The following is a 20,988-nucleotide window of genomic DNA, read 5'->3' on the forward strand; positions in this document are numbered from 1 at the left end:
ACAGGAAGTGAAGATTCTGAATCTGTTGTCTCCCAATTTGAATAATAATAAAAAAAACACACTGCAGAATTTAGAGTTAGAAAGAGTATGTATGGTTAGTAGCTCCAGTTATTAGTCATGATGCTGTGTACAAAGCACTTCACTCTGCTAGAACTGAATGTTTGTGTCCTTGAAAATTCATGAGTTGCAAACTTGATCCCCAAGATGTTGGTATTTGGAGGTGACAAGGTTATAAGGGCAAAATCCTAATGAACAGATCAGAAAAAGGCCCCAGAGAGCTGCCTTCCCTTCCACCATGTGAGGGCACAGTAAAAAGATACCGTCTACGACCCAGGAAGAAGACTCTTACCAGACCCTGAGTCTGCCAGTACCTTGGTCTTGGACTAGTGCTTCTCCAGAACTGGAAGAAAGAAATGTCTGTTGTTTACAAGCCAGTCTGAGGGATTTTGTTATAGTAGCCTGAGCAGACTCAGATATGCTACAAAGTTAAAATCACTCTTCTATAAAACAGGTGAACAGGGAAAACAATACAATTTTGTTTTGAAAAATCAAGTGATCCATGTTTTTATGGATTTTTTCATTTTAATAGAATAGTGAGTGATTCCACAATTGGAGATTGTTAGAGTTCCTATAAGCTTGGATGACATCAAGTTCTTTGAGGTCCTTTTATAAATGAGCAAATGGAGGCCTAACTGGGTGAAGGACCTGCCCAAGGCCACATGACCAATTCTTAATTCAGGACCCATCAGACTGTGATGTTATGTAAGTGCTTTCAAGGTGAGATAGCTTTCCCTCATTTCAGGTGAACACCTCAAATGCCTTTAAAATGACTACTTCTATTTCTTGTCACAAAAAAAAAAAAAAAAAAAAAAGGACAGACTCTCCCGAAGGTACAGAGGGAGTGTAGCCAGAAAGATATCATCCACATTAAAGAAGCAGAGAAGGGGAAAAGGCTATTTTTTTTCTTAGGCTCCAAGGTTCAGACATACTTAAGAAAGATATTATTAAGTTGTTTTTGTTTTTCATTCTGCCATAGCCCTTTGTATTTATGGTTACTGCATTTGTTTGTCTCCTTCTCCTGGAGTAATCTGTGTATCTATCACTTCGTGCCTAATACACAGCAGGTGCTCAGTGGACATCCAGGTAATGAAAGCATGGAGTCTATGAGTGAAGGATTGTGCAAAGTCCTCATAACCCGAAGGTGCTTCTATCACTCCACAGTTGGCCCCATTGCCTAGAAGTTCATTCCTTTGAGAATAGCACGTTTTTCAGTCCTTGTATGTCATCTAGAATGCAGATTGCTCTAGCTGGAGGGAATAACCTTCCTCATCAGGTAGAATCCCTCCTCAGTAGAGGCAGGTCTATAGGACCATTGTCCAGCCAGGACACTAGCTCAGAATAAACATCTTCACAAAAGAGACACCAGGTAGGATTCTAAGGTGAGCACTGAAGATGGAGGAAGGGAGGGAAGCATGGTAGGCGGAAGTGTGGAAATGCAAAAATGGTGGCTATTAATGGACTAAGCCTAATTTCTCCTCGCCACATTTGCCTAGACTAGTTTGCCTTTTATTCCCCCTGGAAGCCAGACTGTGTCGCATGTACGCATTCTTGGTCTAACAACATTCAGTTGCTACACGTAGGCAGTTATGCGACCGAGACTTCGCAGCCATCATGCGTATTATCGGAGTGGTAATTAAAAGCAAATAATCACCCCAACAAACAAAGGCACTTTGGGTGCCAGTCAAGCATTTCATATTTCAAGGATCAATCTTCCAATGATACAAGAAATAGGGGAATAATTATTGAGAGTGATTTATAAAGATCTCAGACAGTCTATTAATGGCCTAGAGAAATTTTCCACAAATATGCATTATATAACCCAATAAGAAGTTTGAGTTTGCTCCAACAGCAAATTCAGAGGTGAGAGAAAGAGGGAGGGAGGGAGGGAGGGAGGGAGGGAGGGAGGGAGGGAGGGAGGGAGGGAAGAAAGGAGGAAGGGAGGGAGAGAGAGAGAGAGAAAGAGAGACACTTAAAAATCATGTTCTAGCATTAAACCAATAATACAGATAGAAGATTGTGGATAATTTAAGTTTAAAGGAAGATAATTTTTAATCTTCCTGGTGAGGCCAGTGTTTGTTTTAGGTATTCAAGATAGAATGACTGACACTAGATATGATCACAAAAGTATAGTACGGAAGAGCTCTGTAGACACTAAGTAGCACAGATGATTGGTGGCTACCAAAATCAGTGCATAGAATGCTTTTTGTAGGGTGTCCACTAACCCATAGTCCAAGGCACGGTGCCAAGTATGTTTCAAAGGATGGAGTCCCTTCCTCTCTCTTATCAGCAGCATAAATTTGGGGAAGGATCATTGTTTGTCATGTAACTGTTGGTAGGCTTCTGTTTTGGTGACAGTTCTTTTAGCTGGTTATCAAGGGCATGGAGAAGAGGGGTGTTTGGGAGGTGGAGGATGAACCCAAGTCTATAGAAAGGCTGAGAAGAGTTTGAGCTAAAGGAGATGAAAAGAATACTTGGAGGGAAAGCAAATACTTGACTAAAGTATATGGGACATTTTCATTTATATATTTGAATTATTATATATTTAATTAACTAATCCAGCTCCTTGAGAAGCCTTTAGCAAATCTGCATTGCCATCAATGACTTCACTATTATATTTGCGGTTTGGTATGGTGGGATGAAATGGTTTCTGAGATCAGTCTATACACAGGCCCAAAGAAAGAGAAGATGTGCAAAGGATCCTATGGAACAGGTTACACAAATATTATCTTCCTTAATCCTCACAAAATTGGATCGAAGAGTTAATACAAGGACTTGGCAGAGCAGAAATCTAGAACTCAGAAAGGCCAACTGTTTTGTTTTAATTAACAGCTGGACGATGTCCTAAAAGTCCAGCTTGAATGCAGGCCTGCCTGACTCCCAGATCTGTGTTCTTTTAGCCCAGATTTCCAGGTTTCCCAAACTTAAAGTGTTAGTGCAGCTGGCTGGCTGAATAGCTGTGTTCTTTTCACTGTGTCACATGGCACTCTCACCTGTCACCACCAACTAAAAGGAGGGGTTGTACCATGTTGACACTCATGGTCAAGAAAATGTTGTTAAGAGGAGATATTGAGTTCTTTCTGAAATTAAATGAAAGGGTAAAGCTGATTGATGCTATTTTTCTGCTGATTAAAATGATTAAATAAAATGTGTAGAGAAAAGCGTTCAGAGGTGGCAGGGAAGATGTTTTCATTGTACTTGCAACTTTCCTCAAACTTCAAAATTGTTTCAAATTAATTTTTTTTTTTGAAGTCCACAGAAACGTAAAGTGGTGCCTGTGGGGGAATTATTTGAAATGAAGATGGTTGAACTCCATTATTATTTCAGCATTCAGAATTGTTATTCACTTTTTTTTTTTACTGGTGACAACATATAGATTGAGTAAATTAATCATTTTTCTGTGGCAACTGCATATTATATTGTACTTGACAAATATGAAAATTATTTTATAGGTTTAAAATCAATTCATAAGATATAAATGATAAATAGTGGTATTATCATTATTATTGATTACTAATATTGATGACTAATATAATGCTAATGATGAAAGTAAAATATTATAATTAAGATCTTAAAAATCCAGAGGAAATTTTTGTTTAAATACGATATAGAGACAAACGTTTCATTATATGAAAGATGTCAGAGTGCAAAGATAAGATAAATTCTAAGATCACTGAAAAAAAAACATGTCAAATCTCAACAATAAATTCATAAAGGGTGAAAAAAAATAACGTTTTTGAGATACTAAGCTCTGAAGCAAATATGTATTTACTTGTTGACAGTGGGGTATAATTCCTAAATATATACACTTCCTGTGATCAAATCTCAGCTTGCTAGGGAGATAACCTTCAGTATGGCATTTAAACAGTTTAAGTCTATTTTTTTTTAATTCAAAACAAGATTGGCAATGATACACCTCAGAGGTGGGCTGTAAACATCAAATGAGATAATGTATGCAAAGTGCTTAGAACAGTGCCTGCCATGTAATAAGAATTCAGTAATTAATTGCTTTCATTAAAATGGATATCTTATTATGAGATTGCAGAAAGCAGGAATCAAACACACAGAGTAGATTTTGTGTCTCAGTTTTTTACGTATTTCAGCATATAGTGTAGCATCTAGACCAATTATGGGTCAAAATTTTTTATTGTTGTTGAATGAACATATGAATAATGAATCAGAGGTTCAGACATGATCTCAGGGAATATCGTGTCACATGTGAAATAATGGCAGTATTTTGGCTGTATCATTAGGTAGCAAAATTCATAATGATAATATGTCAAGTGCTGTTCTCATGAGGAAACTGAAACTCTAAGAGAGTAAGTAAATCGCTGTTGCCAAAAGTCACATAATAATAATGTTTCGAAGCCAGAATTTGAATTTAGAAAATCTGGCACTATGGACCATGTTTCATGAAACTATGTGTGTTACACAAGCACACATACACACATATTATATGAAACTCTGATAAAAAATAGGTTGATGCAGATATAAAAAAAACAAACAGAAGTCCTGTACAAATAGACCATTCAATGATTGGGCATATTGCCAATATCCTCTGAAAGGAACCCAGTGCCTACTAGTATGTTTTAAAGGAAAAGCCTAAAATAAACTCTTTTTAGTTGAATGTGCATTATGAATTATGACCTCAAATGATTAGTGATTTCTTTCTCTGATGAAGAAATATAGGATACAGTGAAAATAACTTGAAATTATTGAGGAACTTTTCTAGAACACTTGCAGGCATATAAGAACATTTCATCCACAGATAATGAGAAGAACATACCGAAACACAGTCTTAGAACCATTTTACCTTAGGTGAACAGAAACTTGAGCTTTATTGTGGATTACTTTATGATTTAGAATAGAACATGTAAGTAGTTGTTAGAAGAAAAAATAACGTCCAATTCAAGCTAGACCGTGCAAAGTGTAGCACAATGAACATAAATGCCAACACTGATATTTTATGCCGGAAATTAAACACTGTATTTACTAATTGCTACATGTCTCCTATTTTAAGGGCTTATAAATAGTTCAGACGGAAATGGTACCTGTATTTATTTTCTAGAAAATGGGAGCACAGACAACCCCAAAAATGAGGCTGATAGAGTCAACAGGTGCAATGTAGAACCTCAAGATGCAGCAGCCCTGAGAAACAGAGTGGGAAATACACCGCCGAGGAGTCTTCAAGGGAAGTTATGCAGCCTCTACTCAGGTAAGTGGAAGAGGGGCTGAGGAGGAAGGGGTGGCAGGCGGAAAGCAGAGCAAGACCCCAACAGGATAACAAATGCAATGGAGAGAACGGAAATGACGTAAAGGGAAAACCGTCGTCAAACATGTGCATGGTGGTACAGACTTTAGATGATAGCTTTCTTGGAATTTAAAATTGAGATGCAAATGTTATTTTAAGATGACTATTAAAGTAATACGCAAATACAAAAAAGCTAGGAATAATTTTCTTACCAGTTAAGCAATTACCCACGCCAGCTGATCTCTGCAAGGCTGATTCATTTTAAACCCATGGAAACCCTCTATTTCAGCCTTCACTTCTCATTGCCATGACAACCCTCATCGGCTCTTTCCTAGCTCATCACCACAGCCACTGACCATTCTCCAAGTCCTCCCCTGATCACCCCCGAATCTGCTAAAGGAAATACACGTCCCTGCCAGTGGGTACCAGCCAGCAGAATAGAGTCTGGGGATGTGCTGCCGTAGCACTGATTTCTGTATCCAATTTCTCTCGGAATCTCTTAGAGGAACTGCTTGGGGCTTTGAAGTGCAAATTTCAGAAGAAAAGTGTCCAGGGAATAGACCAGTCTTCCGATTCGGGTAATGATCGATAGGGAACAGAATAGAAGTGACATATTTATGATTAATATGTCCTCCTGCTTAAACAAGTCAAGTTTAAGTCTTTTGTGGGTACATGGCTTGCCCATTGTGAAGAGTCCTGCTGTATTATAATCACTCTGGGATTCTTCTGGTAGTCTAGTTGAAGTGAGGTGTCTCAAAGTAAGAGAACGGGAAAATGCCATTGGGATGTGCTGAAGCCGAATTTCAAGCAAGTCAGCATAGCTGTGGAGAGGTGGGAAGCCAGCCAAACAAGCAAGAACACACAGCACAGCTCTTTTGAAGCAAAGGCATCAGGCAAATGTGCCGTGAAGGGGCAGAGCCTTTGAGTGCCAGGTTCCACAAATAGCTATTATTGCCACGAGGAAAAATGCCACCACCCTATGCACGTCTTTGGGAAGAATTGCAAGTTGTTATTGTGTTGGGGCTGCGGCCACATTTGTGCATAAAGATGACACTCACATAAAATCAAATGTTCATATAGATATAAGGGATCCAATTATGTGTAGGAAAGTCCAGCTAAGAGGTTCGGATACTGTACATTTGGAACAAAGGCGTTTTCACTTCTGGATGTCAAGTCTGAAATGGGTCTGAGTTAAAATCAAGGTTGGTTAGGGTTGTGTTCCTTTCCTGGAGGCTCTAGGACAGAATCTATCTCTTTGCTTTTCTGAGTTCTGGAGCCCACCTATATTTCTCTGCTCATGGGCCCCTTCCATCTTCAAAGACAACCATGACCATTTGAGTCTTTCTCATACCACACCAATCTGACACTGACTCTTTTGCCTCCCTCTTCCACATTACAGACCCCTGTGATTGCACTGGGCCCACTGAGACCATCCAGAATAACATCCTTATCTTTGAATCAACTGATTAGCAATATCAATTCCATCCATAGCCTTAATTTTCCTTTGTCATGTAACATAATGTATTCGCAGGTTCCAGACTCTCGGATGTAGACACCTGCATGGGCCATTATTCTTCCTACCACAGTCCAATCTGGGGCCCACAGAGATGCAAGTCCCTCCCACATGGAAAGTATATTCACCTCATTCCAGGATCCCCAGAAGTCTCAACAGTATCAACTCAAAGTCTAAATGCCATCAGCTCAACAGTCTCACATCTCAACATCTATCGCTTCTAAATCAGGTATCAATGAGGCACTGAATATAATCCATTCTGGGGCCCAAATACTCGCCATCTGGAAACCTGTGTAACTCAAGGAATATTTAGCTGCTCCAAAACCATAATGGGGCAGGCATATGATAACATTTATAGACATTCCTGTTCAAAACAGGAGAAAATGGAAAGAAAAAAAAATCTACCATTCCCAAGCAATGTGAAATCCAGCTGGAAAATTCCCCTGGGTTTCAAGGCCTGGGATAATCCTTTGTGTTTCTTGGCTCTTCCTTCTGGACTCACAGCCCCACCCACTGGACTTGGGCTTTACCCTCTGAACCAGCTCTCCTTTTCCATGAAAGAGAGAATATGTCTGCTGCTGAGTAGTTTTATCAGCATGTTTCTTGCCTGTAGATATTTGAGTTGTCTGACAACTTTCTTTCATTTCAACTTCTCTGTTCACATTTTTTCAGGTAAGTTTTTACAGCAGCAGTCCACGTTCAGGCACAAGTTTTGTGTTTGTCTCCTATTGCTGCCATAACAAATTACTACAAACTTAGAGGCTTTAAACAACACAAATGTATTATGTTACGTTTTGGATGTCAGAAGTCTACGATGGGTCTCACTGGGTTACAACCAATTTGAGGGTAAAGCTGTGTTCCTTTCTGGAGGCTCTAGGGGAGAACCCATTCCTTGCCTTTTCAAGATTCTAGAAACGTCATGTATTCCTTGGCGTGGGGACTCTTCCTCCATTTTCAAAGCTAGAAATGGCCATTGGCATTCTTTCATACATCACATCACTCTCACACTGACTTTCTGCCTCCCTCTTCCACACTGAAGGACTTTTGTGATTACATTGCCCCCTCCCCTGGAATAATCCAAATGAATCTCCTGGTTTTAAAGTCAGCTGATTGGCATCCTTAATCCAATTACCTTGATTTCCCATTGCCATGTAACCTAACATATTGAGAGTCCCAGGGATTAGGTCAAAGACATCCCTTTTCACATGATTTCTTTTCTTATAGATTATGAAGTTATTACAAGGAAGATAGGGTCTTGTACATACTGTATTTCTACAGTGTTAGCATAGTGAATCAATAAACATTTGTTGAATAAATGTAAGTGGTAAACACTCCCTAGTGGGAATTAAGTTATTCATTGCATTTGCTTTAAAAATAGTTACATGAGCTATACTTAAATACCTCTAATGGCATACAAATTCTAAAATAGGAAAACATTTCTGGTCAAGAAAATAACAGTATGAGTAGTTTTCCTGATAATTCCTTGATTTATTTTGTACACATACAAAATAACAATAAGCTTTAAAGTGAATCATTATGAAAAGAAATGTTTTAAAAAATGAAAATGCTAGATAATATTTTCCAAGGCAAAATATGTAGGACGTTTATAATTTGAAAAGCATACTTCTTGAATATACGATAAGTTAAATGTTAGAGTTTTCTAGGCGACAATTTTACCAGGAAGTCTAGTAACTAAAGACACCCAGGAAAAACCTGAGAATGCAAAATGGAGACAGAGTGTATGCATTATTTCTCTCTTTTGCTTTGTTTCTTGAATATTCCTCTTGCTCAAATGCTACAACTTCTCTTTAGAACAATTTAAGTGAAAGGTAGATGTCTGTCGTTGGGTGTTGGGACTATCGTGTGTTTGGATGCAGAGGTGAACTTATGATCGATTGAGGCATGGCCTCGGTGAGTCCAAAAGTCACCTTCATGTGAATTAGTAACCAGTCCCCAGTCCCCTAAATGGGTCTGGATGTGGCTCTGCTCCAGGGTGTCTGAATAGGAATGCAATTAGCCCGTCTTTCCCCGTCAACCGAGTGTCATTGATGTACAGACTCTACCAGCAGCCCTGGAGGGAGGAACGGTGGTGCTGACTGCAAGCACCTGGCACCAAGAAACAGTCAGACACGTGTGTTATGAAGGAGGAAATATTGTGGGAGATCTAGGAGGAGGGAATTAGAGTTTTCCCTTGAGTACTTAGCAGATGAGCACAGGTTTCAAGTCATGAGACCGTCATACACTGACCACGTCACTAACAGCAGATACTTGAGAAGCACAGGAAATGAATTGTGCCTTCAGGCTCAGGTGGGTTGCCAAGGCAGAATTTTATGATAGAGGTAGAGGGACAGGGGACAAATTACTGCCTCTTTGGTCATTGTGAATTGAAAGACATTTCAGACAACATCGGAGAGGTGAATTTTTAAAGTCATACACCAGTTAATGGTGAAATGTGGCTGATACAGTATTATCCCTTAATTAAATTCCTTAATATAACTGTACTGAAAGTACTTGCAATGTGTGATGTAATTAAGGTTGTAATCTCTACCCTTTATAGAAGGTGGATCAGCATGGTAGTTACATAACTGATGTGCAAGCAGTAGCTGAACTTCTACACAGAATTCACGAGCCTGGGCAATGTATTTTCTCTAGACCTTTAGTTCTCTATCTTTACAATGAAAAGTTTCAAAGAGATGAACTCCATGGTCTCTTCCATATCTAAAGAAAATACACATCTGTAATGGAAATGTACGTGGGACCCTATACACCATATACAAAAACATGCAGGTCCAGCGAGTAGCCCCACTAAATAAATACAAACACACCTGAACACTTTTCTCCACCTCTCCAGGACACAAGATGAGGAAGGCATTCTTTCTGTACAGGAAACTTCTTAAAAATCTCTCTTCTCTTTATCCTTTGCTACTGCTTTCAATATTGTCTGCACAGATGGGAGCTAATCCTGGAATTTTCTCTCCCACTCTCAACTTCTCTCCTGAACACCCACCTAGACCAAACAGCATATTCTCTCTCTCTCTCTTTCTCTCTCTCTCTCTCTCTCTCTCTGTCTCTCTCTCCCCCTCTCTTCTTCTCTCCCTCTCTCCCTCTCCAGCATATTCTCTCTCTCTCTCTCTCTCTCTCTCTCTCTCTCTCTCTCTCTCTCTCTCCCTCTCTCCCTCTTCCTCTACCTCTCCCTTTCTCACACCCTCTTTCCCTCTCTGCCTCTCTCCCTCTCGCCCTCTCTCCCCCTTTTTCTCTCTCCCCCTCTCTCTCTTTACCTCAGTCCTCTGCCTGAGCCCTCTATTGTACAGATCAGCTCACCCAAGTCACAGCTGGACGGATGAGAATAAGGGATCAATGAACTCACCCTCACATGAATATCTGTGGTACCTATTAGACGTTGATAAATTTGTTCCTCTGGGACTCTCAAGTTTTTAACTTCATTTCTTGAAAAATATGCCTCAAGAACACATGTGACCATCGGATACCCTACAAAATCTTTACATGCCTGGTCACTACACTGTACACCGGAAGCTGAACAATAATGAATGTCAACTACAATTTTATATATACATATAGTTACAAGAAGCGGAGTACAGCATTAGGAATAGAGACAGTGGAAATGTAATGGCTGTGTGCGATGTCAGAGGGATAATGAATGGGGGGAGGGGGTTTGTCACTGTATGAGGGATATAAATGATAAACATCTAACGATTACATTGTTTGGTGCACCTGAAACTAATAAAAAAAGTTATATATAAAAAAAGAACACATGTGATTTTGCTCCATACATTTTCTGTTTTACGGCCTTTGCTGGGGCTGAAATTAAAATATTTTGGGCCCACAGTGTAAATATAATAGAAACAAAAACAAACTATCTGACCTAAATTTATTCCATCTATTATTTCTATGTGAAAAACGAAGTAATCAAATAAAGTTCTTCTAACCATAGCTGCTCAAACCTTTTATTCTTTCATCTTTTAGTGCAAAATCCTACTTAAACTTTAGTTGTTGAGAAAATGATTAGATTTTGCCGTGTTTTCCTTTTTTTCTTAAAACAGAGCATATATCAAAACTCTGCTTAGACAGGAAAATTTAGGAACTTTCAACACGGTTAGAACTCACACATGCATTCATATTTTAGATAAAAAGAAGAGAGATATTGCACTGAATAATTGCAATAGCATTGACTCCATGACGATATTTTACCTAAATGACACATTTGATTTCGTATGCATAGGCATCTTTTTAAAACAGTCAGCCAAATGGCTGCATTGCGGTGCCTTCTCCCCATTGCTCTGAAGTCAATCAGCATGGCACTTGAGAGGAGGCTCGGAACTGGGCCCAACACTCTAAACCACGTGGAGTTCCTCAGACCAAAGGTGCTATTTCAGAACAAAGTATCCTAATCAATTCAGCTTATTTAACAACTCCACTCACTTCCGTGCCAGCACCTAATTCCCCCTCACCTATTTGCTAGGCCGAGGCAGAACCCTTCAATCAAATGTCTCCAAGAGGGTGGGTGTAACTTTGCTTCATAAGACTAGTTCAGAAACAACTATCCAGAGGGAGATGCCATAAGCTTCCCATTCTGTGCCTGTAAACAGCAGAAAATCTCTATCAGGAAATGGAAGAGAAGGCGAATAAATGATACTTGTTCCTAAAGACATCAGAAGGGTTACTCTCCCCAAGATTACACAGCATCCTGGATGTTTTTCTTGATAAAATTGAACAAAGCCCCCGCGATGCCACTGGACTGGGAATACAGCAGACACTGTTCCATGTTTTTTCTTTAGTTTATATTTTCAACTGGCAAAAATTGAGGCATCAAGGCAGCTGGCTAGAGGCGAAACTTATTTTCTACTCAAAAGGCATTCTTAGTCTGATTAAAAAGAAAAGAAATTACAGAATATAGAGAAATGGTATTCCCCCTTCTAAAAATTCATTGAAAAATTACCAACTATGGTATTTTTCTTTTTAGATGCTTTTATCGTAAATAATTTTATTTATACAAATAATACCAAAAAAAAAAAACCAGTAGTTTTCAAAAATTAAAGCATTGCTGACAATGCTGGTAAATGTTTACATCTTGGCACCTTCAAGTAAGTACTCCATGATCCCCTGACGACATTGTTTTAAGTTTGGTAAATATTATTCCAATATTATTAAAGTACTTTTATCACAAATATTTTCTCATTATTCATTTTTCTATAGTAAATGTGGTTTCCATGTTTTTTAAGAAAAAGATTATCTTATGAAGATGAGAAAACAATATCATTCTATTACAGTAAGCACTTTTATATGTTTTCTTGTTAAATTACATGTGGGTTATCAAATTTTCTATCATGCAACTCAACATTTTCAGTGATTCTGAATTTCTCTCTCTTCCCAGAGGTGGGAGAGTTGTACTGTTTGGGAGACATCACGACACAACTCTGTTTATACAGGAAGACAAGAGGTTTCCCCTGCAGGCGTCATCCAAAAGCGTCCTGCTAGGGCTCTGAGCCCCTCCGCCCTTCCTTACGCCTCACCCTCGTCCTTCAGGTCTGCAGATCCCAGGATGTGAACCAGCTGACTCCTGACCATCGCTCAATCTCACTGTCCTTGTTATGCGTACTAGACTATAATCCTGGGTGATTCATCACTGCACTGTGGACCCTGGAAATGACACAGTATCCAAAAATAATCACGATCATTGAAATAACGGGGAATCATCCAAATGAATCAGGAGATACTGGAAAACCCCCGTGAAGAGCATGTCCATGGCGTCTTGTCTGGCTTTGCCCTCCTACCCTCCAAACCCGTGCCTGACATCCACTTGGCTAGTTCCCACCCACCACTAGCTCCAAAGTACCTTTACCAGCTTCCCAGCAGCCAGGCACTGAAGGGTTTTGTTTTTTCAGTTGAGTAGAAAAGGAAGTCAAAGAGACTTGGATATGAAGAAACAGAAACACGTTTTAAGCTAAGAGCTGACACAAATTAGCGTTCTGGCCAGGCAGGGTGGAAGCTGAAGACAGGACAGGGGATCTGGCCCATGACAGTTTGAGGATTAGAGCCTCATTGGGAGAAAAGATCCATGTTATGGAGCTGAGTCATCAAGATCGTAGCTGGATGGTGCAAAAATGCACGTCATCTCAGCTTCCATATTTGGATTTCACGTTTGCTATCAGTCCTCTGCTTAGAAGCCGGGTACCTGTGAATGCTGGCTTATAAGAACAACTGACCTGCGTAGTTCTAAGAATTCTTATTGATAACATACATGTGTTTATGTGTGTGTATGTATGTATAGATATGTGCATAAATGTACATATGCATATATGTTTATTCAACCTTTTCAGCTCGGTTAATGTGATTAATTCCTATGAGGACTGACATCAAATTTCTGAGACTGTAAGATTTAAGATCGATTCCAGAGCGTGGCAAATTCACGAAAGTAATAAAGACCACTTAGGTTTCCCACTGCCATTTCTGCTCTGACATGTTTCATGACTGCCGTCACAGATAACAACAACCCCCATACGGAGGCCCAGACTCATTTAAACAAGGCTAACAAGGAAAAGTGGCACACATGTTGGTGTTAAGTTTTCACATCTGCCCCCCAAAATCAGAAAGAGCTGTTGTAATTTAAAAAAATCTGTTTTAATAATCTATACTAGGCCTCTTTTGCTTTTAAGAACGTATGATCAAATTAATGAAACCAATAGCTCCCAATAGTTGAGATCTTACAGGAAGTGAGAAAATTCCTAAGTATGCGTTGGTTGACAATCACTCTTCAAACAATTCTATGAGGTGTTCAATAGTATCCTTATTTTACAAATAAAAATACTGAGGCATGGACGTGAGGATGATGTGCAAAGTTTACAGCAAGCAAGAAACAAGAAAGCCAGGACTGGAAACCAGATCTGGTTCCCACACTGGTGTTCCTCACGGCCATGCCAGAGTCCAGCTCTCCAGTGGACTGGGTCAGCAGGCCTCCCCTCCAGTGTGCCGTCTACTGGGTGCCCTGGTGACTGCAGCCATGTCTTAGAACTGAAATCATGAAGTTGACTTGAGGAACACTTCCCCCCTCTATTTCCCCAAGTCACTACTTAAAGCATTCCACCAAATGAATATTAGGCCAAATTAAACTGAAGCCTTCCTGTTCCTCTTCCCTAAAAGCTCCCTAAATTATCCCTCATCCCCGCCACCTTCCTATTTCATTAACTAATTGGCTTCCTCAGTCCTGCCTCTTTATGGAATGAATTGTAGCTGACTGTGCCACCGGGCAATGGCCGGGGGCCATGGAGCCTCAACTTCTGCTGCCATGGAAGTATTACAAGTCTCCTTTTTATGGTCCTGCTTTTCCCTCAGAGGCTCAGTGTCCCTTTACCCATGTGGGAGTGGAAACAGAGCCTGGGTCTATCCTTAATGCATCTTCTCAAGGTCCCTCCCGATTCAGTTGTTCCTGATAATAGAATCTCCTCCTTCAGATGAAGCGAGGTGGCCCTACAGAAGCAGACAGGGAAGAACTGTGCCCAGGGAACAAAGGGGTTGCTTAAAACGTACGGTGCCACATTGAGTGCCACAGTTTATGGGATCTCCAGTCAGCCTAGAAAGGTAGGTCGCCTCATGTATGTTGATAAAGTATGTTAGTTGACCCTCCGTTCTTTATGAATCCACAAATTTAAATCCCAGATATTATTCCCATGATCACCAATTCCAGAATGAAAATACAACTTATAAAAGCCTACACCATACCATGTGCCACTCTCTAGGTCCTGTTTAGACTCAAATATCAGCTAAGAAAAAATATGTACTTCCATTTCCAAATCTAGGACTAATCAAGTCATCTAAATGTTTGCACCCTTTTTGGAAAACATCAAATGAGTTTGAGCGCCATGTGTAAAACATCCATGATTTCTGTGAGCTGTCCAGTATTAGCAAAGCACAGTTAAAACCCCAGCCTCCTGGCGATATTCTTAAAACACACCTGAAGTTTAAGGTTAATATATAGGGTACAGGGAATATCTGACTTATTTAACATAAATCACGCTATCACAATGGAACTCATCATTAATTGCACATCTTTTTTTTTTAATTTTAGTGTTTGAACTGAGCATCACATCCTTGCTCTGATGTTACCTTTGTAACATACAACAGAAACTTCAACACATTTTACCCAGTATATTCCAATATCATCTATTGCCCATTGTAACCTAAATAACACCTAAGTATAACCTCAGTAAAACATGTGCAAACTGAAAAAAAGCAATTATATATAAATAAGGTGCTTTATGTAATTAAGACATTTTTCCATAAAAAAATGACTTTTCATCAAATCTCAAATGGCTTCAGCCTGACACTCGTGCAATTTGAAAATGTGATAACCAATTTTTATTGTAATAAATGATAACTCATGATAAAGTGAGCCAGTCAACATCACAGACCCTTTTAAATATTAGCAGGTTAGAAGGAAAATTGACAGAATGTGCAATTATATAATTACAGATAATGACTGCCTCGCCTTGCAAATGAATATTTGGATGCTATGGGTCCAGTTTTCCTTTCATCCTGACTGTTAGGGATTTGCATTTCTATAAAGAGCTTAGTCTATTTTATACTAAGATCCATGTGCTTTAAAAATTATAATTTTCAGAACAAATGAATTTCTTGTTCAAATTCTCCAAAGATCATTTTGATGGATACATTTTACAATAAATAATACAATTGCTTTTTCAAGTTTATTGGGATTTAATGTATAATTAGTTTCTTTATCACAGATTGTCTCTGAAATTACACATTTCAGCATAATGGAAGTCCGTTTAATTAACCGTGTTGCTGATGCCCATCCAGACCCCTGAGTCACCTCACTTTACCTCCAGTGTAGTCTTACGGAAAATGTATTTTCCTTTCAGAATTTATGAAATGAAAGGAGAGAGCATTGGAGGCTTGGCTTTAAATAGAATGGGAAAATTCTTCAAAAAATTATAAAATTGTCTTACAAAAGTTATTGCGCTAGGAAGACAGAAACTAAGGAAGAAGAAGACATAAGGAAAAAACAAGCCCCTACTTACCAGGTGTGAAATTGTATCGAGCTGAAAATCCCACAGATTCCAGTTCTCCATCAGCAAAAAACTTAATCCATAGAAATCGTCCACTGGATTTTATTGCCGGTGGATTTTGTTGTCCACAAAAACGTCCAATTATTGGAGAAAATCCAAAAGGTCCATCTCGAACTTCAATATGATCAAATTTGCACTCCCAAGACGGTTCAATAGAGTACTTTTCATCAAAGTAAAGCTCAATGCACTGTCTTGGGGCAGCTGGAGGAAAAAAAGAAAGAAAAATCATGTCTAGAAGGCCCTTCTTGAATCATTAATTTGATTTTTCTGATTCTACTTCAGATTTTATCTGCACATTTATCAAACTTTGAGCATGAAATGATGGAAACACTAAGCAAGGATGCTATACGGAGGATTCCAACGGGTAATATTTCTGTAAGACTAAGGGGTGATCCTTAGACACTGCACAAAATATTCTTCTGATATAAAATGACCATTTCGATGTCTAACATAGAACTAACAAATCACAATATTTTTGTGAAAGGCTGCTGACTCAGGTTTATAAAGTAGAGAGGCATCTTTCTGTACTTTTCCCATATTTTCTGGACTAACCAGTTTTAAGGTCAGATACCACTTGAGAATTGTTGAGCACAGAGTTATGCAACCGTTCAAATAATCGCAATCAGATGGCCATGATTAGATCGAAGTATATGCAGGAGGAAATTAAGAGCCATTTTTCTCCGAGCACAAATCTCATCATGTCACTCTCAGGTTCAAACTTCTTCAGCAACACTCCAACAGTTACAGGAAAATGATCGATGCACTTGGCATATACCATGTCTCCCCCAAAATAAGACCTGGCCAGACCATCAGCTCTAATGCATCTTTTGGAGCAAAAATTAACATAAGACCCAGTATTATATTGTATTATATTATATTATATTATATTATATTATATTATATTATATTACATTACATTATATTATATTGGATTGCATTGCATTGCATTACATTACATTACATTACATTATATTATATTATAATATATTATATTACATAAGACTCGGTCTTCTAGTAAAATAAGATCGGGTCTTCTATTAATTTTTGCTCTGAAAGACACATTAGAGCTGATTGCCTGGCTAGGTCTTATTTTCGGGAAAACACGTAGGATCCTTAAGGGTAGCCTAAAGAGACACTTCCAGGGTCTCTTTACCTTACACGCAGCCCAAGCTCAGGCTATGCCAGACATGTCATGTTTTCTGAGATATGCTGTTTCAGGCTGTCATGTATTTTTCCCACTTTCTTGAGTATTTAAATACCTCCAATTTGTTAACTCCTCTTTTTGTAGGCAAATCTTGCTTAAAAGAAACCTCTTCTCTAAATCTACTCACCAAACACAGAAACCCTATCTATTCACCTTCTTTTTTCAGCACGCAGCACAATATTTGTCATTGAGGATTTCTCAAAAAAAAAAAAAAAAAAAGTTTGTTGGTTGAAATGTAAATGAATTTCTTGCCTTCACAAATGTTTTTATAGCTCTCTAAAGCATCATGGAAGAGCCTTCTAGGGCAGCTCTGTAAACCTGCCCTATGGGAGCATTTGCTACTGCCCACCCATTTTTCCACTGTCATGTCCAAAACAGTTCAACATTCTGGCATTCCAGACGGATATTTAGCCAGGATACCCCCAAATAGCCTTGACAGTTGTTGAGATACCCACACACATTTTCCCTAGTTTGTGAAGAGCTGTTGACTTGAGTCCCCGAGTGCTTCTCAGCCACTTAGCCCTCTTCAGGAACCAACCTGCTCCAGGAAGCTGGACCTTAAGACCTGGCACAGAGGGACCTGCTCCACCCCATGTGGTCGGTGACCATTCTGAGTGACTGTGGTCCACACCACACCAGTTCTGAGATATATATTGAATGTCACCCCTGATGGCTTTAAAATTAAAGCCTTGTATGTATGGATGCCAAAATTTATACAGAATTGAGATACATCATGACTTGGAAATCAGAGACTTATAAAATGAAATATAATCTTGACACTTTCCAAAGATAAAATTGAAGATGGATTGCTTAAAGGTCAATCCGTGTTAAAATACAGTTTTATGGATTACTTTTAATCTCTAAAAATGTTTTTGACTCTTTGGACATTGAAAAGAGACAATTATTACTCTTACAAGACAAATCAGCAATAATTTTATCTACCACTAACACAAAGGTCAGCAAATATAGTCTGTACCGTAATGATAGATTCAAGGGAATGCCAACGATTTGTTTTTAAATCTGAAAATTAGACAATATCCTAAGAAATTACCTGGAAAGCCATGGGCCCCCCCACACTACTCCACTCCCACCCCTTTTTTCATCCAATAACAACAAGGCAAATGCTTAAGAAACTGGACCGATTTATGTATTATCATTAAAGTACTATTTGTATGTATATTATCCTACAGGATGTATCTGCTTGTTTATCTTTCTTTGAGAAGCTAGTATGATAAGTTTTGTGAGGAAGTAAATGATTTCAGAACATAGGATATTTCTTTTCGATGTACATAATGTGTGGTTAGGGAAAGGTAACGGGATGAGAAACGTCCTCTGCTAATTTACCTAAAACTCTGCCAATCAACATATATCCGTCTATTCTTCCCTATTACCACAGGACATACATGGCCGCCCAACATGAATTCATTTATTTAAACGTTTATTTTCATTGTCATTTACTTTCTGTCCAACATGGATGAACCAACCGCTCAATGTTCTTTCAGGAAACATACCATCATTATGACTTTTGGTAGAATACGTGACGTGTTGACAATTCATTTTCCTTTGGGCCAGCCTGAAGACAACTAGACAAACTTATATCTGAAATTCCACTAAATGACTTTTAGAAGGTGGTAAAATAAAACATAAGCATATCCTATAAGTTTCATTGTAGATTTAAAAATAAAAATGCGTGATTATGGTGAGGTAAAACATTTGAAGCTATGCAGTTCCAACCTCCTAAACTTAGACTTTCTTCCCCTTCAACTGTCTCAAGTCACAGCGACCTTTCACTTCACCATTTTCTGTAGGCTATCTCTGATCAAACACTGAGGTTCCTTTTCAAGTGGTCTTAACCTGTTAGAGAATCTTTGGACACGTGTAGAACCATGGACAGTTCCACCTGAATCGTGCACAATGACACTGAAAGTCGCCTCTTCGTTGTGGGAGTTGTAGGACAACCTGAAATCCACACAAGGGACCCTCCCTTCTGTGACTGAGACTCCATCTGCGTTTATCACAACCTATCTTCTTACCTCAAGTAACTCGACCAGCTATTCATCCATCTTTGTCTTCTATTCTAAAGGTACCTTTTCCTACAGAACAGGCGATTCTCAGAATTAAACATGGCAATTTATTCCATTTAAAGAAGAGAAGACAAAGAAAAAAAGAAAGAAACCTCCTTTCCACGTGAGCCCATCAGCACGCCCAAGAGCTCCTCCATCCGCAGGAAGCTGGCCCCCACCCCACCATGTCTGTGACAGCGCAGGCTCTGAAGTCCTCACAGCTTCTTAATTGCCTCCTGCACTAGATGAATTTGCTTTGAACTGATTTTTCTGTGCTGTAGTAGCTGGCTCTTGGGCTCCTCTCTGCTTCTTGAAACTTCGTCCTCTCCAGTTATTGTGGCACCTTTCACCTTATTTTCCAGTCCCCCTCTCTGGCTTTTCCCTGCATTTACTCTGCCCGTCCCTTATAGGTTGTTTTCCAGACATCTAGTCTATGTCTTCTCTCCCCTCTTTCCAGACCAGAGCTCTGGGTGCCACTGACTTCCCGACGGGCGATGACTGTAATGTAAGGATGCAGGCAGCTCTACCTAAGACCAATTCAGTCAGAATTCATGAGCAGCGCACCTGGGCATCTGTATTTTTTGAAAGGGTTCAACAACAGTGTTCCAAATACTCTCTCTGGTCAATTTTATTTATAGTAATATCCTTAATAGCAGTCTCTACATTTATGACCTATAAATACATATTTTCAGCCTAGAATGCTCCACTGAGTTAAACATCCATATATCCAATCTCTTTATGAGACATCTGTGTAAACACCAAAATTGAACACACTATTCAAACTCTCTTTTTCCACCTATATTCCTTATCTGGCATTGCAATGCCATCTAACAAGTCACTAACCAAAAACTTGAGAATAGTCCTGGAACTCTCTATTCTCTTAGCCATGTCCCATCACTCAGGGTTCAATTTCCTAAATATGTCTCATTTCTTCCTCTGACATGTCCCCAATATCACTTCTCTAGTTCATGCTTTTACTATGATTTACTTAATCTTTCATAACAGGTTTCCACTTAATGTTGTTTTCCTTTAGTGACTTCATCAAAATGTCACCTTTTTATTTCTCTACTTACATTATTTCAACGGTGCCCCACTGTCTATAACAAAGTTGAAACTTTCCTGGAGGAACAGATGGAATACCTGTTCCACCTGGCTTTGAGACTGTCCACATCTTGAGCTTCCCGGCTGGTGCCTGACCTCACTCTCAGCAGACAGCTCATGTGGGTCCTGCGCACCCCGCATCTCTGAACTTCTGCTTCTGCTGTTCTATATGGAATGATGAACGCCTGCATGTTGGTCAAAACTGAGCGTGACCCTCTCCTCCTCCTTACAGCCTTCTCTTCCTCCCCATCCCAGAACCTGTGCTCATTTGGGGGACTTCACATTGTTTACTGAAAGACCATATTTTTAAGTTCCACAAGGCAAGCACCATGTCTGCTTTGTGCAGTACTCTCTAAACTGTACCTAGAAGAGTGGTTGTTTCTTAGTAGTTGTTTCAACAAATATTTGAAATTTAAATAAATGAATTTAAAAAATGACTAGTACAAAGTGTTTCAAAAAGGCTACAGAAGCAAGATTAACAGTAACAGGAGGCTCTAGTTCCCAACTTTAAGTTTTGTCCTGGTGTAACTAAGGACTGCATGTGAGTATGTGCATGATATTAAAATCAAAAGTAAGCAGTGCTGTTTAATTCTAAATAATAGTAAACACGAAAGCTCAATTAACATGCAAAGATTTGCTTCTGAATTAATCTCTAAAATGAGAACTGCTTACTTTTGTTCTTTTCATTAATGTGAAGT

The 20,988-nt window shown here is 39.1% G+C and overlaps 1 protein-coding gene across 4 annotated transcripts in view; it reads right to left on the reverse strand.

Moving 5' to 3' along the window:
- The window catches only part of NETO1 (neuropilin and tolloid like 1), a 77,351-nt gene that overhangs the window by 52,595 nt on the left and 3,768 nt on the right, over positions 1-20,988 (reverse strand). For all 4 annotated transcript variants that reach the window (XM_033135633.1, XM_033135632.1, XM_033135634.1 and 1 more), the window contains exon 4: positions 15,875-16,123. In XM_033135633.1, coding sequence (XP_032991524.1) covers positions 15,875-16,123 — 249 coding nt within the window. The remainder of the gene's footprint in view (positions 1-15,874; positions 16,124-20,988) is intronic.

This window comes from Rhinolophus ferrumequinum, chromosome 19 (assembly GCF_004115265.2).
Source record: "Rhinolophus ferrumequinum isolate MPI-CBG mRhiFer1 chromosome 19, mRhiFer1_v1.p, whole genome shotgun sequence".
NCBI lineage: Eukaryota > Metazoa > Chordata > Mammalia > Chiroptera > Rhinolophidae > Rhinolophus > Rhinolophus ferrumequinum.